The sequence below is a fragment of the Medicago truncatula genome, chromosome 3 (assembly GCF_003473485.1).
Source record: "Medicago truncatula cultivar Jemalong A17 chromosome 3, MtrunA17r5.0-ANR, whole genome shotgun sequence".
NCBI classification, from domain to species: domain Eukaryota; kingdom Viridiplantae; phylum Streptophyta; class Magnoliopsida; order Fabales; family Fabaceae; genus Medicago; species Medicago truncatula.
The window spans coordinates 52,224,609-52,248,979 of NC_053044.1; the positions used below are offsets into that span (position 1 = coordinate 52,224,609).

The window sequence follows — 24,371 nt, forward strand, 5'->3', positions numbered from 1 at the left end:
TAAGATGGATTATTTTTAAATTTTAAACAAATATAATTAAACAAAAATTATTTATCAAAACGATACATATTTAATAGTAGAGTTTAATTGCGGTGCACTGTCTGTGTAAAGCCAATTTACACAATCATCTAATGGTATTGTGCCACATCATTTCCTTTTCAAAAGTGTTATTTAAATTAAAAAAATAAAAATAAAAACAAAATAAATTTGGTTGTTACATTGGTGCAGCATTTTCATCACGTTCCAGCAACTTCCAACTCTGTTACAAGATTGCTTCTCTCCCTCAATACAACAAAACCCAATCAGTTCTTTCTCTTTTTTCAATTGAAGGTATCAAATATCTCTAATATTCTACATTCTTTTGTTCGTGTGAACGAGGTGAACGCAACTCTCAATAAATAACCGCCGTTACGACTTGAGAACCGTCTTTGAAGAAGATTATGGAAGTTTTGGTCTGAGACATTATAAACAGATGAATTAACCACATCTTCAATTACTTGGTTTCTTTAGTTCTACAGTTTTTTATTTTTTGAAAAACTCAATTACGCATTTTGCAGTCTCCAAAGAATTTTGTTTGGCAATGTTGTTCATTTTTAAACATGTTTGTGGATTTATTAAGTTCAAAAAAATAAATTCTATTTGCATATTCTTATCATTCGATTAACTTGCTTTTTCTAAATATGGTCAATTCATTGAATTTTTATTCAGCATAACAGGATTGTGAGTGCTACAATGACAGATCAAGAAATGACAGATATGCATGAACATACCAACATGATTGGCTCAGATGATATGCTTGCAAGTGATGCAGATCCTCTCAATGATAGACTACCATTGGAGCTCCCCTTAGATCCCTTTGAAGGAATGAAGTTTACATCAATTGAAGATGTAAAGAAATACTACACAAGGTACGCGAGGAATAAAGGTTTTAGCTTTCGTATGGGTCGTGTTACTAAATCAAGAACGGATGGTAGGGTAATTGGTCAAGAGATTCTTTGTTTAAAGGAGGGGTTTAGATCCCAAAAAATAATTGAAAAAAGAAAATGATAGTCTTATTGTACATGATCAAACAAGGGTAGGATGCAAGGCACCGTTGTATATCAAGAAAAGTGAAGATAGGTGGATTGTTTTTAGATTTGTTAGAGACCATAATCATGAACTATTTTCCCTAAACAGTTCACAGTTTCTTAGAGTACATAGAAGCAAAACCAAAGTGCAAAAAAAACTTATTGATGTGCTTGATGATTCTGGTATAGGCCCTAGTAAAATAGCATCAGTGTTATGTATCGAGAGTGGTGGTGTTGATAATGTTGGATTTAGCCAACAAGATGTTATTAATTATTTAACTGTGAAGAGACAAAAACAATTAGAAAATGGAGATGCTCAGTTGATGTTATCGTACTTTAAGAATTGTCAGTTGAAGAATCCTGGGTTTTTCTATGCATTTCAAATGGACGCAGAAGGTAAATTAGCAAATTACTTTTGGGTTGATTCAAGGTCTAGAATGGCTTACAAATATTTTGGTGATGTGGTGACTTTTGATCCAACATACTTAACAAATAAATACCTAATGCCCTTTGTTCCATTCACTGGAGTTAATCATCACCAACGGTCTATACTTTTTGGTTGTGCTCTGTTATGGGATGAAATTGAAGAGAGTTTTGTTTGGTTGCTACGTACTTGGTTAGAAGAAATGGATGGAGTTATTCCTAAAACTATTATCACTGATCAAGACACTTCTATTTCTAATGCAGCTGCACAGGTTTTTCCAGAGGTGAATCATCACTATTGTATGTGGCATATTGAGAAGAAAGTTCGAGAGTACTTGAACCAAATTTATCATGAACATAGTAAGTTTAAAAATCAATTTCACAAGTGCATTCATCAAACTATCACTACTTATGACTTTGATTCTTATTGGGGAGCAATGATAGATAATTATGAGTTGCAAGATAACAAATGGCTAAAGAAGATCTACTCCATTCGAGCAAAGTGGATTCTGTAACGCCCTAGTCGTTATATTTAATTATTTTGATTTATGTGGAGTCTATATATATATATTTATGATTTTTGGTGATTGATGTGGTGTGTTTATTTTATTATATAGTTTATTTTAATAATAATTAGAATAAGTATGAAATAATAATTATTTTGGTGTTTGGGGAGTTAATAGAATTTAAGAGAATTTATGGGGAGTTTAGTGTAATTAAAAGGGAGTTGAGATGGCAGTTAAGATAGAAGGAGTAGAGTCAGGAACACTTTTACGTGAAACTGTCAGTTTTGGGAGAAAGGAGAGAAGAGCAAGTAGAACTCAAGAAATCACTTTTGCTGTGCATTTTTCTGCAATTTCTAAGGTAAGGGTGAGGTTTACTTCAATAGTGTAGTTACTAATTTCTGAATTTGAATTTAACAGAGTTTTAGTGAGAATTGAGATTTTGGGGTTTTATGATGAAATGTTGATTTTGGAGTTGTGAGTGTGAATTTGATGTTAGAAATAGGTTCTAAGTGCATACAGAAAGCTAATTTACATCTGTAAACCAATTTGGGGAGTGAATGGAAGAAAAATGGGATTTTTGGGAAAAACCAGTTTTCTGCCCGTACAGAAGTTCATCGCTTGCCTCGCGAGCATCCATGTTTCGCCTCGCGAGTGAGCAACTTCATCGCTCGCCTCGCGAGCAGATCAACTCGCCATGGCGAGCAAGCCTGGACAAAACTTGATTTTTGAAATGTTGTTATAAGATGTTTTGGGGATGGTTTAAGGTACCTAGATGATTTTAATGATGACTGGAACAAGTTTTAGGTTTAAAAGATGAATAGGGAGCTTAGAATTGAGGTTTGAGTGAGAAAAATGTCATTTTCCCGAGAGCACCTAAATTTCACTCGCCTCGAGTTCGCCTTGAACTCGCCATGGCGAGCATGTAGTTTTGTGAACTCGCCATAGCGAGCAGATGTGCTCGCGAGGCGAGCTGCACAGTTCCTGAGTGTTGAATTTCGTGCATGGGTGGTAGTGCTTGGTATTGTAATTTTGAGCATAGTTATATTTAATTGTGCATTATTCTGGATTGATTGGATCTCTAATTGATGTTGTTGCTGATGACTGAGATGTATGCTTTATTTATTAACCATACATGTTGTTTAAGTGGAGTCATATGGAGTTTGTATGCATGGTCAAGTTGTATGTAGATATACACAAGTAGGTCCATTGCATATGCATAAAACAGTGGAGAGGACTCATGTCCTGGAGCACTAGTTGCTCAACAGCGGTGAGGGCTTCGGTCCTGATGAATGCTTTAACCATTCAAAAGCGGTGAGAGCTTCGGTCCTGTTTGGTACCACATGCATATTTGCATCTATTGAGGAGTCTAAGGTGTTGTCTTAGCAGTGTTGTCATGTCATTGCATGAGTCTTGGTTGTTGGTTGTAGTTGTTACCTTGATGATGATGATGTTGTTGATGAATATATATTTATATACATATTGTGATGGATGGATTTCGATGATGTTGTTGATGCTTGTGAATTAATTATTTATAATTACAAGATGATGTATTCGATGTTATAGGGTGTTAGATTCAATTGAAGATTTTAATATCTATACTTTATTGTTGTGAATCTCACCCCTTCTGCTTGAAAATGTTGCCCTTCCTATGGGTAACTTGCAGGTGATCCTGAGTAGTCGGTGGTCGCTCAAGAGTCGTGTCTAGGGCTCTAATACTTGGGATGAGAATTATTATTAGTATTATTGTTGTTGTTCCTTCCTATGTATCAATTTTTGGAATTTGATGATGTGGCCCCTGTTGATTGATTTATTGTTGGTTAGGCTTTATGCCAAGATATTATTTTGGAGAATTTAACCGTTGTTGTGGTTATTTGAAATGCAAACTTTCCGCTGCATAAATTTTGAAGTTACGAATGATGTTGAATTAAATAGTTTTACTTTCTATTTAAGAAAATTTGAAATGTAGTGTAGCATGCCCGTTTTGGTGAAATACTCTGATGAATATTTGTTATTTAAATGCTTTTGGGTAACGGGGTGTTACAGATTCCTTCTTATGTACGTCACAATTTTTGTGTTGGAATGTCCACCACCCAAAGGAGTGAAAGTATGAATAAATTTTTTAAGGGCTTTTTGAATTCAAGTACTCCATTGAGCAAGTTTGTGACACAATATGAGAAGGCTCTTGATGCACGTTATAACAAGGAAAGAGAGAAGAATGTTAAGACAAGGAATTCAAAACCACTTTTGCGCACTTTATATCCTATGGAAGAAGAGGCTTCAAAAATTTATACACGAAAAGTGTTCAAGATATTCCAGGATGAGTTGGTTGGATCCCAAATATTTATCGCAGAGAAAGTTGAATTTTCTGTTCAAGTTCCACATACAAGATTCATGAAATTTACAAACAAAAACCTAACTATCATGTGATTTTTCATGACATTTCAAAAGAAGCAAAATGTAGTTGTCACATGTTTGAATTTGTGGGTATTCTTTGTGTGTTGAATGTATTCATCAAGAAAAATGTTTATTCTCTCCCTTCTCAATATGTTCTAAGTCGATGGACCATAAATGCTAAGAAAGACAAAAGTAAAGGACTTGCAATTGAAGACCTTGAAGAAGGTAGAAACCGAGCCTCAAGTACTTCATTGTTTAATAGTATTATGGTTGAGTCTCTTGAGCTATCTGAAAGAGGTTCACGATCGAAAAAACATCATGATATTGCAATTCAAGCTTTGCGGAAGGCGATCGCAAAACTTGATCAATTGTTTAATAGTATTATGGTTGAGTCTCTTGAGCTATACTGAATAAAAATTCAATGAATTGACCATATTTAAAAAAGCAAAGTTAATCGAATGATAAGAATATGCAAATAGAATTTATTTTTTGAACTTAATAAATCCACAAACATGTTTAAATATGAACAACATTGCCAAACAAAAATCTTTGAAGACTGCAAAATGCGTAATTGAGTTTTTCAAAAAATAAAAAACTGTAGAACTAAAGAAACCAAGTAATTGAAGATGTGGTTAATTCACCTATTTATAATGTCTCATACCAAAACTTCCATAATCTTCTTCAAAGACGGTTCTCAGGTCGTAACGGCGGTTATTTATTGAGAGTTGCGTTCGCCTCGTTTACACGAACAAAAGAATGTAGGATATTAGAGATATTTGATACCTTCAATTGAAAAAAGAGAAAGAACTGATTGAGTTTTGTTGCATTGAGGGAGAGAAGCAATCTTGTTACAGAGTTGGAAGTTGCTGGAACGTGATGAAAATGCTGCACGAGTGTAACAACCGAATTTATTTTGTTCTTTTTTTTTTTTTTTAATAATTTAAATAAAACATTTTAAATGGAAATGATGTGACACAATACCATTGGATGACTGTGTAAACTGGCTTTACATAGACAGTGCACCACAATTAAACTCTTAATATTAAGTGCACTAGTTCCAATGTAAATTTACTTTTTTAAATTTCTTAACTTGTGCAAATTTGAATATGATAGAAAAACTCAAATAATAAAAGTAGTGTTTCTCAATTGGAGATTAATTTCTATAAACTGAGATGTAAATTTTTTCTACACATGAATCCAATCAAATCACACGAAAGTGCCACTTTTATAAGTTTGTTCCTAAATTATCTCTAAAAATACCTACATGGCATAATTTGATTTGATGAATCTACAAAAAAAGATTTACACTGTCGATATATACAAATTAATTCTTTATTTTTAAATATAATTACAAAGTGAACTTATATGATATTATAATGAGTTTTTATCTGATGTCGGTATAACACTATTTTACTTCGATAGTGCAACATTAACAATCATGCCTTATCCCATTAAATAAAGTCGGCTAAACAAGTCATATTAAGTCATAATGTTTAATCATAAATCATATTGTGGTTCAACTCATTAATCTTCAAGTCTTTTCTAATAATTTCTCTTACGTTTTTCTAGGTTTTTTCTTATATGAGTATCATCCATCTTATATATTCTTCTCATTACAAATTTTATCTCTACATACCCAACTACCTAAGCATGTTATTCATCATCTTTTCTACTATAATATTTTCATTTTTAATCATATCTCTTTTAGTCTTACCACACATCCAACACAACATCAACTTATTTGCTATGCTAACTTTATTCTCGTTTGTCATCGCATAAATTTTTTAATGAAAATGCATTGTGTAAAATGGTCTATATTGTCATATAAGACTACTTTGTAACTGTAGCATCTAAGTCAAGGATCTGATAGCATCTAAGACTACTTTGTAGTTGCAATTTAATAATAATTGCAAAATGTTGAATTCTCATTAAACATGTCTGTAAAACCAGTTTGCACTAACGGTGTATATCATATCATTTCGATTTTCAGGATTAATTCCATTTAATGTTTTAATCTTGCTACCTAGCTAGAGAGTTGTATTCATTCATAGCTAAGGGAGGCATTGGTTTTATTATGTATTATGTTTGTAAATACTCTTGAGTCCTAACCTAACACTCCTTGTGTGAGTGTGAAGCTCTCTTTAGTTTAATATAATTCATTTTGTCTTCTTGAAAAATATCAATTAACCATTCCACTGATCAGAAGCCTAACAACTTTCTGTTTAGTAGTTTCAGAGTATTCTCCAAAACAAACCCGCACGCAGTGTCTGGAGACAGATGCTAGGAATAAGGTATATGAACATTTTAGAACTATGCATATTCAATATTACAATACTTCAAAGTGCTGCTGTTTCTGCTCTTTTCTTGGGTACTGGAATTTAAATTTTTTAGAAGGAATTCGCATAAAGAATGTTACCTTCGGAGGCTTGCTTGCTGCCCTCGTAGAGAAGGAATTTACTTTCTTTTGTTATGGTTTTCTGCATCATGGAAATAGTTTGGTGGTGGTAATTTGTAACATTGCTCCTTTTTTTGTGAAATTTATCTCTGGATAATACTGTTGCAAAATCTTTGCAAGGGCTTTTTCTTTTACTTATTTATTCCGGACCTCTTATGCTCATGCTGACACAATTGATTGCATAAAAATAATGCACATGAGTGTGTATGTCTCTGTGTTTGAGTGCGCGCACACATTACACGTGACGGTCTTGATAATACTATTGAAAATATTAACAATATGATATGATCATTCTAGTGATTACTGCTCAGTTAGTCTCATATTAAGTGTAGTTATGCATATAAAAAGTAATTTTGAATATATTTATACGCAAAAGACAATTTTGCACTTTTTCAAGGCATACAAAATATGCACATAAAACATTGGTTATACTATCAAATTTTCTAATATATATGTTAGAAGTGAAAGACGAGCTTATAAAAGGGAAGTAAGAATAAATCGTAGTTAGGGGTGGAGTAACAAGAAAGGTTAAAATACAAATAAAAAAGACGTGTTTGTCCAAAAAAAAACTAATTTATGTTTCGTTGGCATTCTAAAATAAGGAAAATGATTGGTAGACTACTCGTATCTTCTTATCACTCATACACCCTCAACTATGAGAGGAGAGAGACGGAAGAGAGAGGGAAGAGAGATAAAGTGTTTATGGAGTCTAGACCACATGTCACATATTTATGTGGATGTTTAAATGAGTATGCCACCTATAGGTGTGCATGTATCATAACTCCGAAAATAACAAGTAACATAGAACAATACAAGCTCTAAGTATATTAAAAATAGTGAATGTTGACTGTGTCATTAAAATATTTATTGTTTAAGGATTTAAAAGACGTATTTTTTTATGGATTAATGTGTATTTATAAATTGACAAACATTAACCTAGATTTGAAGATAATTTTCCCCTTTAGCGGCTTCTTAACCAACACTTCTGGTATACGCATAACCCTTATTTTTAAGCAAGTTTAGTGCTAGTGCACAACATTTATTTTGGAACGCAACCTTGCAGATTCATAATCGTCAAAATTGTCCAATGACACGAATTGAATTACTGGTGAAAGACTCGGGGAACGGTTCAATTTAGCCAAAATTTCCCTCTAGAAAAGGAAATAATCTATTTCCTTGTATAAGCTACTAGCTTCTAAAACCAATGTTGTCAAAGATGCGTGTTAAAACGTAAAATCATCTGATATTTGGCAGTTATTTTTAAATTACGGTTGCAAAGAGAACTTATGTGACAATATCATTAGTTTTCATTAGATGTTGCTCTAAAAAAATGTGCAACTTCATTAAACCCCATAAAAATTAAGTGTTCAACGTTAAAACAAATTGCTAATTTTTCTCTACTATCTAAAAGAAGTGAAACTGTCCATCCATAGAATTTACAATTTGTTATTTGCCGAAAGTCAATAATTATTGAATTGTTTTATTTACGAACTGTCAAAAGAATATGGAAGCATATATAACAAAATTTAGAATCTTCATGCAAAGAATATTAAGAGGATGAGGGAAACATTTGCTAATTTCTAGTTCACGAATGTCAACAGTTGTATTTCTTAATCTGATAATTTGTGTAAAAGTATCGACAAATAGAGCCAAGCGGCTACTTGCAATCTGTGACTAGAACGCAAAGCTAAAGCTGAAATAATGTCTATAGTAAATATGTGAACTTCAGGCTTCACTGCCATCCGAAGAAGCATTGTTGTCCACTCTCCTGGCGCCAACTTCACCACCTCACGAATGTAATGAAAAGATTTCCCAGTACGCTCCTGAAATGTTCAGGAAAGAAAAAAAATTCAATTCCATTTAATGGAGTAGAATTATTTAGTAGTTACAAGTATCACCTACCCCCTCCCTCCCTACTCTCATCCTACCAGACATAACTGACTCAACCCAACTAAAAATCCTCATCCTTCAGCATTGTCAGGAAGGGATTTGGGTTCCGGGTTTAGACAACACTATAAGAACAACACACAAGGAGTTCACAACTAATGATACTCGAATACTCTCACCCTTTTCAAGATCCCTTCAGGTAAGCCACTGGGACACTTTCCTCCAAAACTACAATCTAAAATGTGCCATTATCCCACCACTGATGTTACGGTCTCTGCCATCCCATTACCACTTCCGTCACCTAACTTCTGCCACAGCTATCCCATTACTACCATCCCATCAGGGACTATCCCGCTATGTCCCTCTAAATACTCAGATTTGTGCACTTCTCCCCACATTGCCATTTAATGCACAGCCTATGTACATGACAGGGAGCCATATGAAACTTCGCGTTGCCCTGGACACACACGCATGAATATTTTTTTTAACTAAAGACAATACCTCAAAGCGCAATATCCTCTGGTCTTGACGATTCCCATTTAATGCACAATCAATCACTTCATCTTGCAGAAACACATCAGCTGCTTCTACTATATCCCGAAGAAGGAAAACACGCACTCTCTGACCCTTCACTGATAGTATGAATAATAAAAGATCTTCTGTGGAATCAACGACAGCATGCATATCAAATGATTTCCAAACAGAAGGGCTTGAGAATTTTTCAGGATTAGGGTCTTCGGTTAGCTCTGAAGCTTGTTCAGATATTGCTGCAACCTGAAACAAGAATTGCATTCATATTATAGTCCAAAGTTGTATAATAATTTTATTCATAAGAATATTCAAATTTTAGTGCAGAAACAAATGGGATTTGCATTTACAATGCAACACAATTAGAGGTGATTATACAACTCTTATAAGCAAGCACAGCTAAAAAGAAGTTATGATTGTGATCATAAATCATAAAGTATATGTGCTTGTATAGGGGGGTGTGTGTGTGTGTGTGTGGTTATATATGAAACACAAATGTCAAATAGCAATTCCTTTTACTTGGGGAAGTTATGACACATACAGCTCAAGTAGTTTTACTTCAGCTGTATGAATTTCAGTTTTAAGTTGATGCGCTTACAAAAAATATTGGAGTCAACATTCCATGTAATAATTACATGTGAAGCATGGTAGAAAAACTTATATCGTACCAGGCGCTCTAACCGGTTCCACCTTATCGATCCATTATTACAAATGACAAGTTCCCTCAAAATTCTTCTCATATCAGGACTAGGATCTGCTATAAGTCTTCCAATAACAAAAGGATATGCACTTTCAATGACCTTAAAATCAGGATCCAGAACTTTAGCTGTCCCTTCTAGTGATCCCAATGCTCTTATAACAAGAGCATAGTCTGGTGGGAGGGAGAAGTTAAACTCATACATGATATCATATAGTTGGTTCATGACTCCCTGAAATTCAAAGAAAAAATGAACTTTAAAAAAGCGCCATGATACCCTGAAATTGTGCTTTAAATAGATATAAAAACAAACGGCTAATGTTAAAGACATTATGAGGAATGGATCAATGAAATATTATCTTAGCAAATAATTTTGACGCTTTCAAGCTCAGCACAGAGAAGTAATAAAGCAAGGCAAATATTACATCACTGTTATATAGATGTCACCAGGCAGCTGGTGAGTTGTTGAACTATTAAAAGCCTAAAATTGAATGACAAACACAAATTGTTGCGTGTACATTGTGTGTGTGTTAATGGTAAGTACATATGAATTGATGATTTTTTCAAGTTAAGAGAAAACCAAGTACAATGACATAGAAGAATAAGCCCTCATAAAATAGCCCACTAGTATCTACGTATTTGAAGGCAACTGGAATCGCCCACCAGTCTCTCTACATATTTGAGGCCAACTGGAAACAGAGACCCATCAGTCGACCTCCAACAAGAGGCTACGAGACTACTTACATACTTAATACCAAAACAGGACTGTATCAAAGAATTTATCCTAGGAAATTCAAGCATTCATATATCTAATGATAATCACAAAACAGAAGGATAAATTATGCACAGCGGTCCTTCCTAATGGAGTTCCTACCAGGCGTCTCAATTAACATATGACATGAGAAATGCTATGATCCTTAGATGCGGGATAAAGGATAAACAAACCTGGAAATCTTGAGACTCACTGGTCCGCTGACTCCTATCAGAAAAGGATGCTTGCAGTGCATTAGAAACTAAATGTATATCAACCCCTTCAGGAATAAATCCCAAAGAAAGGAAGTCATTTGCCAAGCTCAGAGAGTCGCGATTAACAAAGTGCACAATCTGAAAGAGAGAAACTCATTACTAGTCACAGACAATTAGGGAAAATTGGGTATCTCAATTATGCAACAGCTATTTGAGTTCTTTCAATTCATAAAACATGGCTCAGAAGTTTGGCACAAAAACCCTCCGAGAGGGATCATAAAAAATTTATTTATGAATGATAAATAACTCATGAAGTAGTCAAAATATAACAAATCCATTGATCACAAATAGGAAGACCATTCACTACATTGACATAAATCACCCACATGAAATTTTAAATTCATAGATATAAGTATGATACATCTTACGAGGAGAAATGAACAACTATTGTGCCAAATATTGAAATGCCTAACATCTTTAATTCACGTTGACCTTTTCAAACATTGTGTCCCATTTAAGAAATTGTCATCAAATGTAGTGGAAATTAACTTAAACTAATTAGTTTTACATTCATTAAAATGAGTAATGTTCAAACATCTCTCACAATTTGAATAAGTCCAATACGATAATGCCTAGGAATATCCCCCATCATTCCAAAGTCAAAATATGCAAGTGATCCATCATTTGTCGCAACAAGGTTTCCCGGATGAGGATCAGCATGAAAATAACCGTCCTCGAGCATTTGCCTCAAAGAGCAGTATAATCCCTACGAAGTCATGAGAAAGACATAAGGACGTCAATTGGTATTAAGTAAACATATGCAGTTAATATATCGCCAAAAGAAAATGTATGCTTGCATTTAATGCTATTCATAACTCATGTAAGCATACTAATTTAAGTAACTACACACACAGTCGAACGAGCAAAGGCATGAAAGAGATATCATGCATGTAAACTTGTTATTAGCATGTGACCAAGAAAACTTATGTGGCTCGTACCTGGTCAATGAGTTCCCTTCTGTTTAAAGAAGCTTCACTCAAACCTGTTTCATCTGTAAGCTTAATTCCATCTAACCACTCCATAGTCAGTACAGTGGTGCATGTATAGTCCCAATATATTTTGGGAGCTTTGACTGACTTTGTTTTATTGTTTTTTATATTACCTCCGCCTGCATTTTGTTGCCCTGATCATCAGCATCTATCCAAAAGAATCACGAATCCAAATTGCATGCCAAAGAACCATACATCATTTAAGAGAGAAAAATGTACAGCACATTGGAATTGCACATTGCCCTCTCATATTTTAGGAACAATCATCAGTTCTGAATAGCAGCAAGCTAGGATTTTTATGTGTAAATTGCTCCAAAGCTAATATTAAAAAATTCTAGGAGAAATGCTTCAATTAGCATTTGGTGAAGCATTATCTAAATTTTGAATTTGGGATTACAGCATATGCTTTGAACACTTGAACTAGGCACATGCCAAAAGTACAATCAAAGAAAACAGTAAATGGAATTTTTGCCACAGATGTTGAACTCACTTGAAGACGAACAGTAGAGAGAAGCAAATCGCTCGGCATTTTTCCCCTCTAGGACATAATCGATTTCATCAAACATGTGTCTGACCTGTTGAATAATATATGAAGTAATTGTAATGTAAACTGAAATATAAATATAAATGTCTCCACAGCAGTCAGCTGGTGTAACGATCATGCTCACACACATGCGAAAATAATTTATTGTTTGAAGTGGGTTTCAGATATTAGACTGTCAATATTAGGTGAAAAATGGGTCATATACAATGCCGACAATAGATTTGTGTGCTCCAAGGCAATAGATTTGTAACTCACCATTTCATTAACTGCTACTAGAAGATCTTTGCGAGCCTTTGCAAACCGTTTAAATTGGCCCCCAATCATATGGAACAGCAAAGCATCAAGGGTCAATGAAAGTGACATGCCTGGCCTCTGAACTTTTACAGCTACAAGTTCTCCAGAATGCAGATGAGCTGTAACACTTGAAGCAACAAAAGTAAACACTTCAATCTTTCCTCAAATGTGTCTATATTACTCCAAAGTTCCAAATTTAAGAACAAGAGGCCAAACAAATATGCAAATTAGAATAAAATTCTAGTTATTATTGCTGGTAACAAACCTTTATAAACCTGTCCTAACGATGCTGCTGCAATAGGAGCTGAGCTAATGTCCCGAAAAAGTTCATGAATAGGAGCACCAAATTGGGTTTCGATACATCTGATTGCAATATCAGTTGAAAACGGAGGTATTTGATCCTAGCATGAATAAAAATTTATAAGTTTTCATCAATACCGGATAACAAAACCAGGAGCATGACAATGGTCAATACATGCATCTACCGTATTTGATTGAATGTGTTAAAGTAAAATGGAAGAGGTCATTGTACCTGTAATTTAGCAAGCTCTTGACAATATACTGTTGGTAATATGTCAGGTCTAGTGCTCAATGCCTGTCCGAGCTGTATTAATGCGCAGACTACGTCAAATAAAATAACATATTGAAAAATTTAATATAACAAGTACACTTGTTCCACATGGTGTATATATAATGTTGTGAAGATTATATGAGAAACCCACATTCAATTGATTTCAGAAAAGAACAAAAACAAAAAACAAAACCTCAAAAAAATAATAGGGGTAACTATAGTTAAAGTTGAAGAACTGGAAACATGATTATTGATTTCTATTAGTGACTGTAAAAAATATAAAGGTAGATGATGAATTTCAAAATAAAACAGATAAAAATAAACATTTTCATCTATAACTTTATGAAAAGCCTTTGAAACGGTCAATTTATTTTATATTACAAACAAGACAAAAACTTACTTTAGAGTAATAATAAGTTTGTATTATAAAGAGTCATGTTAATGAAACTACAGCAAGAACAAAAGGTAGATGATGAATTTTATAATAAAACAGATAAAAATAAACATTTTCATCTATAATGTTATGAAAAGCCTTTGAAACAGTCAATTTATTTTATATTAGGAACAAAACAAAAACTTACTTTAGAGTAATAATAAGTTTGTATGATAAAGAGTCATGTTAATGAAAAACGCATATGCCAAACTACAGCAAGAACATTGTAGTATAAAAAGAATAAGGCAAAGAATAAAGGAAAAAACATGATAAAACCAGAAACCAACAGGAAATAACCACTGAAAGAAACTTGCCTTAATGTAGAAAGGACCCAAGCGTATTAGAGTTTCACGAAACTGCAAAACATTGTATTCACATAATTGTTCATTCCTGTCAGTTTTTCACTTATAAGTATTAAAAGATATGAATATGCACTCTATTGTTGGAAGAAACGTCGGTGGAAGAAATATATGTGGTTTGATAAATATTGTAGTGCTTAAATACATGGTTGACACATAATGGAAGAGGGCACATTATGAGACAAAGTGACATTGCCAACAACCCCGTACCAATCAATATAAAGCAGACACATGGTTGTAATTTAATTTGAAAAATTACACGATTAAAATCTATAGTCTTCACTATTTGAGCTAGGTATTCTTAAATAAATTTATTATTTTATTTCCTTTCTCTACACTACTTAACTCGAAAAGTTGACGCTGGTTTTCTCAGGTGTAAGTGTGGAAAACGTTGTGGAGTTTCTCCCAAAACTGCCAGAAGTGCAGTGCGCTGCAAGCACACAAGGAGGCAAGGCAGAAAAATATATGAAATTGAAGGGATCAACCAGGAAGCAAGGAGTGAATCTTGCTCATTCAAACTTGAGTGCTGAGGATTAACAATGACTTCATCTTAATTTTACTCTATGAAGAACCGTGATGGTAACAAAGGATTAACCACAAAACACTGCACAACTTGTGACTTCGAATAACACCTTCTACTTGTTGCTTACAGTGGAGATAATTTTTCTCAACTAGTTCTACAGAGACATGATGAGACTTTTGTCAGAGCAGAAGCTACACAGTGTGATATTCAGGAAAGAGAGTGGATTTCAAGGAGAAGTCATGACTATCATTACCAGTTAATGAAACCATATTTCATTTGGAGTCATTGAGAAAATACAAGAAAATTTAAGAAAATGTATAAAGAAAACTTCAGAGAAAATTTGAGTATAAACTCAGACTATATTTCTGGATGTGATGACAATGAAATTGAGTCTCTATACTTATAGAGGTTCGGATACGAGTGAAGGTGGTATTTTCCAATAAATAATTGTGACAAAAAATGTAACTACTAGCTAGCAACTGAGTTTTAACAGAAACTAAGAGAAAGTATCTTGTGCAACAAGCTGCACGCAACACCCACACGAAACCGAGCTTAATTAACCAAGGCAAAAAAAAGTGTAAGTCAAAAAGAAGCTTATGATCATGTGAACACAAGCATGACAGGATGAATATTCTAACGATTTTCAATTAGGGTATAAAAGGAACAAAAGGGCCACGTGGTTTATAAAATAGCAGTAGTGTTAAACTGAAAAACTATCAAACATTAAATGACCAAATAAAAACAGGGTGATAAAATAATAAGCACAAGTTCTTGAATGTCAACAGAGAAGGAGATAACATAAAATCAATTTGGTAACATGGCTTTTATATCAGAGCAACAGAAACTATTGTCGACAAAACTGTGAATAAAAAAAATACTTGTATCCTCGAGACTGACAACAACAAGAACAAGCAAAGTCGCTTGACTTGCTTCGCTTCCCACAAAGCGGAATTGGAAGTATGGATTTATGACTATAATGTCGATATCATGAATTTTGCTCACTTGAAATTGTACTAGAGCGATACAAGCTGATTTAAATGAACTAAAAATAACATTACCACATCTATGTAATGCAACAGAGGAGGAGTTATTGTCCAAGATAGACACCGTTATCAATTCATATGCAACTATGGAGTTGTGAAGTCAGCCTCTACTAAAAACAAAATAAGGTTGTGCCAACAATATACCTACAATGGGACCCAACCCTTTCCCGGACCTTACCATGGCAGAAGCAAGGTTTGTTGTTGCCTTTTATAACCGTGGCTAATTCTTGATGCATAACAAATTGAACATATTAATCTATTATCCCAAACCAAAAGTTATGTGTGTTTGTTTTCTAAGTGCATATGCTTAATTGCATCTAAAGTATTGGTAACAGAAAATCAATTACCTTAACTGCTCGTTTTTGTATGTCTTCAACGAACAACTGCCACATTGTTAGCCTGAAGACGTGAAATGAAATAACCGCAGCCCTATACAAAGCCAAAAAGGGACCAAACCGGTATATAGCATTGAAACTTTTAGAGCTATAAGTCCCAAGAGTAAGCCCAAATTTATTTTCCAGTGATTCCCTCCTCCTCCTTGCATAATCAGGAGACGGTGTTTCGCCATGCACGTTAGTGAAACCAGTTGAATATCTGCACCATAATCCCCCACAGACAAAAATTTGAAGATCGCAAAACATAACCTAAACAAAATTATTTTATATTAATCAAATCATATGTGTAAGGAATCAATTCGACTCACGAATATCGATGCAACAGCCAGGGGCAGGAATCCAACCTCCTCAGATATTCCAGTGGCATACATTTTCCTAAAGTAATCTCAGTTGCACTTACATGTCGTAATTCTACAAGAAAAAACACTCACGCTCTCAAATTGACGCAACAAAAACAAAAACAACAACAATATCAAAATTAACCTAACTAACATTCAATTCAATAATTTCAGCAAGTAAAACAAAATCAAAACTAATCAGTGCTATAGAACGGAAATTGCATAATTTCATTTGAATAAGAAAAAAATTAAAGTATTTAGAAGCTATGGATTTGCGGAAAGAGTTAAGTTGAAGATTACTTGCGGGGATGGAAATGGTGCCGGCGTGACGGTAGAGAGCGACGAAGGCATTCATCCTCATCGATGTGTGAAATGAAGGAGTTCAGTGTAGTAGAGTGAAGGAAAAGGAAGCATGAGAAAACGATGCACACCAATAGTTTGAAAAAATGCTTAGTTGAAACGAAGAAGCCATTGATATGACGGTGGTTAGTGTGAGAAAGCAGAGAAAACTGCCACGTCTGGTGGTGTAGTGTGAAGCCACTTGGCAGTTGACGTCAATTTTGGTTTTGTAGAACGCGAACCGCCCTCCGGGTTTTGGATTGGATTCTTAGATTATATTCTGATCGGAAAAGTTTGTTTACTGTCGGTTCTTTAACCCTCTTTTCCTTGTAGATTTACATGTCGTAAAATTTTGTCTATGTAATAAAATCTATAAATATCGTAGACGTCTGTTTTGATTTTAGAATAGATTACAAAATCGACATTATCAATCAAATTACATATGATTGAGTTAACTGATGTTGTGGTTGATTGGGTGGTTCTAAAATGTGTCTTTTGTAATTTTTGAATCTAACACAAAGTTGACATTATCCATTTACACGTCACTTAATCAATGTAAATCAGTAATTATGATTTAAGAGTTTTTTCTTTTGTTATTTTGATCCTCCAATCTAGTTTTAGAAAGTCAATTTAGTTTTTGAATATAAACTTTACCAGACACAGCTAGTTAGTTTGTCTTTTTTAACCGTTTTAAGAAATAAATGATGTTATGAGCTGAATTGGAAAAACACTTTTTTTATTTTGTGTAAGTTGTAACTTTTTTTAAGATGACAAATATTTTGTTAGATTAGTTTTTCTCATCTGTTCAAGTTTAAACTTAGAATCTTCAATTTTTATCTCTTATCTTAGTCTATTTTTCAATTTTATCCTATACAATAAAATGAATTGGTTCCGTTGTTTTTCATTTCATTTATTTTTTTATAAATTTATTCAAATGATAGAATCTTATTATTATAAAAAAAATAGTTTTTTTTTTCTATGAGAGAAGATAGAATCTTATTATATATCATTTCATTCTACCGCATACGGCTTATATAAAACAAAGTTTTTTTTTAAAGAATATAAACATGAAAAGAAATGATATTTGAACAATTATTTTCTGATAATTTTTGTGACAACTTTTTATCTCATACTCATATTTACGTTTTCTTTATTGTTGGTTTTTGTGTCGTTACATGATTATTTGTAAATTTATGATTGTTCCAAAAGTTATCATGTAAATGATTGTTCAAAGTAACAAAACTTTGTAGTTTTTTTTCTATGGGAGAAGATAGAACCTTATTATACATCACTTCATTCTACCACATACGGCTTATATAAAACATAGCCTTTTTTTTTTTAAGAATATAAACATGAGAAGAAATGATATTTGAACAATTATTTTCTGATAATTTTTGTGACAACTTTTTATTTCATGCTTATATTTAAGTTTTCTTTATTGTTTTGGTTTTTAAGAAGCTGTTATTTGAAACTGTTTTTAGATTCTAATTTTTTATAAAAGCTACAACAAACGGATGCATCATTCTTAAAAGTGATTATTTTGTTAAAAAAAATGATTTTTTTCTTAAAAAAAACTATAACAAACGGGCTCATAATCTCTCTCAGAAAAATTAAATTTTTTTAACAAAACATGAATTAAATATAATTTTTTTTTATATTTTTAGCAGTTAAAAATTCATATTTAATTTATGGTTTGGTAAATTTTTTTAGATAGTTTTACAATATTCATCATACTTATGCATAATTTTATTAAAAAATAAAAAGATTAACTTAAAAATATGGACAAAAAAAATTATTAAAATTTTAAAGGATTAAAATGTAAAATTTGTATATTTGTAGGAATAAAAAAACATACTTACATGAACTAACAATGTCATTATTTTCATAAACAAACCCACCCAAAGTTCTATTGCGTCCTTGCGGGGTTCAGTTGGGGTTTTCATTTGTTGAACTGTGAAGGATCTGAAAGAAAAAATAAACACTGGTTACTTCGCTTTTCCCGTTTTGTACAATGGCGCAAGATCAATACTCACCGGCGCGACCATCGATGCTCGATGCAGTACCTGTATTTCTCGTTCTTCTAATAGCAGCTCATGTTCTCGGTCTGGTAATTTCTCTCTACACTTTTCCTCACTTCATTTCATTCTACCAATTCCATCCCCTTACATCTATTCTCAAATCACTGTGTGCCTTTTCCGATTTACCGCAGGTATTTTGGATTTATAAATTAGCAACACAGAAACAGCCACTTCAGAGGCGAAAGGCTCACTGAAAGAGAAGGTTGGTGATCGATGAACCCTAATTTATATCAGACTGTGTAATTGTTTTCAATTTTATAGGCGTTGCTGTTCTAGAATTCGTGATTTGAACTAATGTAAATGGATCGGTTTGACATTTAAATTCATACGTTGCTGGGATTTTAATTTATTGTTTCTTGTAGAACAGATGTTTAGATTTTTCAAAATTGACAGGTCCTTTCCTTCATCGTGTGTAGTTTCAGTGTGATCTATAACCCCGTGTTCTGATTTATGAGATTTTAAGAGGATCTAAGCAGGAAGAGTTCAAAATAATGCTCCCCCAAAATCATATATAGAAACTAGTAATTTTTTTGGAAAGCAAAGTACTCTGGCAGGGCTCATCGGTCTAGATTTTTTTTTTTTTTCACCTACTAGTTTATTAACTAATACAATTTCTTGTAGATTTTTCTTGCTTGATGTGTTTATCATTTTCCTAGCTCATATAGGATTGCATGAGCATGTCGAGAGCATTGAAGTTGATGATCTGGTTCCATCTTTAGCGTCCCTTACATTTTAGGTTTGCATGACTGTGAATTGTTTAATAATATGAGCCATGTAGCATGACAGAATGTGAAATTCAAACTGTATATATTGACAGTATGAACAAGTTTGAAATAGGATTTGATGTTATTTAGAAATCTTGCACTTGCAAAAATAGCATGATATGACTCAGGTATATTTTGGGTGTAAATGAAAAAACTTCTATCAATGAGAGGGATCAATTGACTAGTACATTCGTGGGAGATAAGTATTATTGAGGCTTTTCGACTTGGGGTATGAGTCCAATTGACGATTCTCCTTTTCTTTACAACTTAAAAGGTTGTGGTTCCTATTGTCCTCAATGTTGTTAAATGGTAGTCATGGCGCCGCCATGGCAGAATGTTGTGACGGATTTTTGGACAACTACTGTTGGAAGTTTGTGAAGGAATGACTGCCATGGAAGCGCCATAGGCCACAATGGTGTGTTTATATGGTGGACTTTTGGCCTTTCGCCATCCGCCGTTGACAACATTCATTTTACTAAAATAAAATAATCTCTATGGGAACTCAACTTAGTTCAGATCATGTTAAAGCCATGCTTATTGAAGTTGTGGATATAGTCTGGCCCTACTTATCATGACTTTTTCAAGCAACATATTGAATGAAGATGCCAAAAATTGTCTAGAAGTTAAAAATTTACAAATGCAATAATTGTGTTGAAATATTGTTCAATATATTTTTCAATAAAGTTGGTGAACATTACTGTTAATGATCCGATTGATAGGTTTGTATACATTATATTTGGTGTCTATAGGAAACATGTCATGTAACATTAATAGTGCACTAACTGTCCATTGCCCAATCATATTTTGGGAGTTTAGATCATGTACTCTGATCACAATAAAATGTTCTTGCTTGAGTTTTAAATTTTCCTGTTGTGTGCATTTTTCGAGCCCTTTTGAGTCAGCCTTGGAAATATGGTGGCTCCACAAGTTAATTAATTTGAATAATTAAATATTCATCTGTTATTATTCTAAAATTCTTATTTATTTAATATTTGTTCCTGCATGCTGTTTAACGCAGTTTGTGCCAAACTAACGCTTCAACTTGAGCAAATTCTTGATGTAATTGTTGACACTTGACATTATATACGATAACCATCACACACAGCACTTCTTTCTTTGTTTATCTGGGAGTAGGGGTATAGGTCTTATGGATGTGAATGAATGCTTCAATAATCACAGCTACATATCTATGTGACATTAGATATATCTTAGATCCTAAGTGCTAACTTGATTCATCTTTAGTTAACTCCAGACCAATCTAAAGTCCATATTGTCTATTGTATGCGTCCTATCACGTATGTACTTATTTTCGTAGTCCAACTAGGGCAGCACTGATCGGTTGTTAAATTGAAATCTAGGAAATAAAAGTTGAAACATTTATCCAGCAAAGTAATCTATTCCATTTTATCTGCAGTTACAAGTTTGCATCCTTGGAGAAAAGAAATTTTGCAGCTGATTGCTTTGGGAAATTGGCAGTGCTCGGAAGTGGCAGGCTATAAAATTTTGATCATTTTCCTCAAGGTCTTCTGAGATTGTTGAAATAGAGAATCTATACTCGAGTTTTGTATTTTATTTGGTCTTTTGTTACTTGTCACTAGTTATTTATCAGTCGTTCTTGCTGTACAACAAAATTTGAGTTGATGAAGTGCATTATTAGGAGTAGAATAAATATTACAAGTTTCATTTCTGATACTTGTTAATTTGTTGGTATACCTTGGGCTGTATGTTTAAGAATATAGTAGTAAAATATGCTTTTTGATAGAAGAATGCAGCGGTAGAATATTCACCTAATCAGGATGATGTGTTATTGTAAATTGATAGTGATAATCATAATAGATCATCTAAGCAGTGAATTAAAAAACAATGTACTCTATGTCTTACATTTTGAAAATGAATGCGACATAAAGAAGTGATGAGACTTGTATTGATTTCATTAAAAACAAAAAAAGATAATGTTAAAAAAGAGAGTGTTGATAGTACTCTTAAAAACATAGGTTTGTTTGTTGAGATGAAGGTTTGTTGTTGGAAAATGAGAATCTTGAAAAGAGATAGTTGGAAAAATGTGGTGATTTGCTGTTAGTAATGCACATTGTTTGATCGTAAATAAACCAAGAAGTACAGCATTTTGAACGAATATTACAGTAAAGGCCAAAGCCAAACCAAAACGCAATTTAATTTAACCCGTTAATCCAGCAAAGACTAGCTCTGAATTTGGTGAGGGCCTTCCTTTTATCAAAAAAAGAAAGAAAGAAAAGAAGCACCTTTACCATTCTTATGACTGTTTCTTAGTGGCGTCCCACGTGTGTTCTATGGTAGCTAGCACCTTTTACAACACTGTTATGATTATGGATAATGTTATGTGCTAAAAAACAAGCAAAAAGAAGCTTCGACAAGGAAACCATCCGTAATGACATGATCATTAGCTGGTTCGTTTGTCTTTGGCTTGTGTGGCTTGGTGACAGTTGGCATGAAAATGAATTGCCACGTGTCAAAAGTCTTCTCACTCATGATATTGTATTATCAAGTGAGTGAAAAAATCGGAAAACTGATGAACAATGTCTTAGTCATTTTTCTTTTGAGGGTCTGTCTTGGTCATCAATACCCAATCCAATTGTTTAATGTAAGGACTTTGGTGCTTCGTAATTTTCTTTCGGATCAATTTAGTATCCAACAAAAGATAATTTAATTTAGTCTTTGATATCGTAATAAATCAGATAAAAATGTCAAAAACTAATGTGAGCGTATTATTTGTGAGAAACTATATTGGTCCGTGATAAAATTATGAGAGATGAAATGGATATTGACTCTTGTTTAATTACTTTTATGTTAAAGGAATTGTTACGTAACTACAAGTCTACGAAACCCAATCCCCAAACTGAAGAAATGAAAAAGAATTCCTACAAGTTTTTGTTGTGATTTTTAGCTTGGCTTTGCAATTTCTTGCTGTTAAGTTAAGGGAGAACCAAACTATGTAGACCTTGTTTACGTTTGAATAGGCCCTATCTATAGACGTGTTATGAGACAATGACAAGATGAGTTAGTAGTTGCAAACAAAAAAAATCCAGCTTTATAATTTTTCTGTTGCTCTGTAGCATATTGGCGTGGTATGTATAGAGAAAGTACAATCCAAGGTCATCCACACATATTCAAAATCTCAAAGCACATAATCATTTGTCAGTGGCGTTCAGGTGCGCGTGATCCTCATTATTGAGTTGAGATAGTGCAGAACACACATATAGAAGTGTTATGTTATGATATGAAAATCTCAGTTTTTCAGGACGAAGAATGAGTTTAAAACATAATAATTAAAAAATACAGAGCCTGAAATTGTACTACTCCATTTTTTATCTTCTTCTTATGTTCCAAATGGTTAAGACAATAAAATGCATTTATAATTTATATGTATCTTTAAAAATTACTAACACAATAAAATGATATGATTTGAATATATGATAAAATGCATATATAAAATAATTATACAGTTGACCTTTCATCAAAAAATAAAATTTAATAAAACTTAATTTACCTATAAGTCAAATTCTATATTACTACTGTCTTTTCTCTTAAGAATTAAAGGATTAAGACAAAAAAATAATAAATTAGTCTTTTAAAATATTATTTTATTTGGTCAAAATTTTAAAGCTGAGCCATTAAAATGGTTTAAATCATTTTATTTGGTCAAACAAAGCTGTACTGCATTAAAATTTTCAATATATATGTCCAAATTTACGAAAGAAAAGTACAGTGATTTATTGTGACTTTGAAAAATAAAAATTCAGCATCTCAATATACTAGTTAAATAAGCTTTATTACGGCAATTTTAAAGAATATTTTATTAATTTGACCAATATTTTATATTCTTTTTTGACATATTTGGGTCAATATTTGATATTCTTATAAAAAGTTTATTGATGTTTTTCTCATTAATAAAAAAGTCGATTAATAAGAACTTTTTTTTTTACTCAATTTTTTTGGGCACAATTCATTATATATATTTGTATCCGTCTATCCGCTATTCTTAGTGTGATAATATGTAAAAATTATGAACAATAACTTTTTATAAAATTTGATTAAAATCTATATTTATTATATACAAAAAGTAGGAGATATTTTGTTTTCTTTTTCATTATCCCAATTATACATTTAAACAAAAAAAATTATAATAATGATTGTTGTTGATGTCATTAAAAAGATAAGAATTTATATTATATTTTTTATTATATTGGTGATGTTTTTGAAATAGATAAACATAGTTAATTTGGTTTGTTATAATTTAAAAGTAACAAACATTTTTAATCAAAATAAAAAATTTATAAAAAATACAACTTATAGTTTTCTTCAAGGGAACTTCTACGGTACACCTCACAAATTGAGGTGTACCGGTACTCTTACTCCATAAATTTATAAATTAACTACCATTTTATAAAATTTAAAGTTGTTTGATAATATTTATATTTTAGAAAACATCATTTCATTGTTTATAAGAATTATATTAAATTTTTAACAATTTTTCATAAAATATAATCAATATTCTTTGTTATGAGTAATAAAAAATACAAAAAAAATAAATTTTATTTTGTCGAAGCTTTTGATAAATAAGATTGAATTATTATAATTGTCGATGATAGAAAATAATTTTTTTTCTTAAAAAAAACTACTTATTTTATTAATAATTTAATGATTTGGTGTACCGGTACACTTAAATTTTTAGGTGTACC

At 32.6% G+C, this 24,371-nt stretch overlaps 2 protein-coding genes and 1 long non-coding RNA gene across 3 annotated transcripts; 2 read left to right on the forward strand and 1 right to left on the reverse strand.

Moving 5' to 3' along the window:
* Nucleotides 1-732: 732 nt before the first annotated feature.
* LOC112420278 (protein FAR1-RELATED SEQUENCE 5-like) lies at nt 733-4,800 on the forward strand. Its single transcript, XM_024779061.1, has 4 exons — nt 733-908; nt 1,177-2,001; nt 4,138-4,369; nt 4,513-4,800. The coding sequence occupies exons 1-4, from the start codon at nt 733-735 to the stop codon at nt 4,798-4,800; spliced, it is 1,521 nt and encodes a 506-aa protein (XP_024634829.1).
* A 3,579-nt stretch (nt 4,801-8,379) lies between these two features.
* Nucleotides 8,380-17,205, reverse strand: LOC11431485 (uncharacterized protein slr1919). Its single transcript, XM_024780106.2, has 14 exons — nt 16,773-17,205; nt 16,443-16,545; nt 16,087-16,333; nt 14,129-14,170; nt 13,343-13,414; nt 13,076-13,211; nt 12,772-12,929; nt 12,463-12,547; nt 11,922-12,091; nt 11,528-11,689; nt 10,903-11,061; nt 9,929-10,189; nt 9,234-9,506; nt 8,380-8,668 (listed from the first exon to the last, which is right to left on the reverse strand). The coding sequence occupies exons 1-14, from the start codon at nt 16,831-16,833 to the stop codon at nt 8,456-8,458; spliced, it is 2,142 nt and encodes a 713-aa protein (XP_024635874.1). The 5' UTR covers nt 16,834-17,205; the 3' UTR covers nt 8,380-8,455.
* Nucleotides 17,206-18,682: 1,477 nt separating this feature from the next.
* On the forward strand, nt 18,683-21,444 carry LOC25490020 (uncharacterized). The gene is made up of 3 exons (XR_003010078.2): nt 18,683-18,918; nt 19,021-19,091; nt 21,068-21,444. It is a non-coding gene; the product is annotated as an uncharacterized lncRNA (long non-coding RNA).
* Nucleotides 21,445-24,371: the final 2,927 nt, after the last annotated feature.

What these genes read in the sequence shown, in the direction of transcription:
- LOC112420278 (XM_024779061.1), top strand. Translation starts at nt 733, where the DNA reads ATGACAGATCAAGAAATGACAGATATGCATGAACATACCAACATGATT. An exon ending in GTAAAGAAATACTACACAAG is followed by an intron (nt 909 to 1,176) that starts GTACGCGAGGAA and finishes TTCCCTAAACAG; the next exon opens with TTCACAGTTTCTTAGAGTAC. An exon ending in ATTCGAGCAAAGTGGATTCT is followed by an intron (nt 2,002 to 4,137) that starts GTAACGCCCTAG and finishes TTTGAATTCAAG; the next exon opens with TACTCCATTGAGCAAGTTTG.
- LOC11431485 (XM_024780106.2), bottom strand. Translation starts at nt 16,833, where the DNA reads ATGAGGATGAATGCCTTCGTCGCTCTCTACCGTCACGCCGGCACCATT. An exon ending in GTTAGGACAGGTTTATAAAG is followed by an intron (nt 12,930 to 13,075) that starts GTTTGTTACCAG and finishes CAAGTGTTACAG; the next exon opens with CTCATCTGCATTCTGGAGAA. An exon ending in AGAGGATATTGCGCTTTGAG is followed by an intron (nt 8,669 to 9,233) that starts GTATTGTCTTTA and finishes TGAACATTTCAG; the next exon opens with GAGCGTACTGGGAAATCTTT.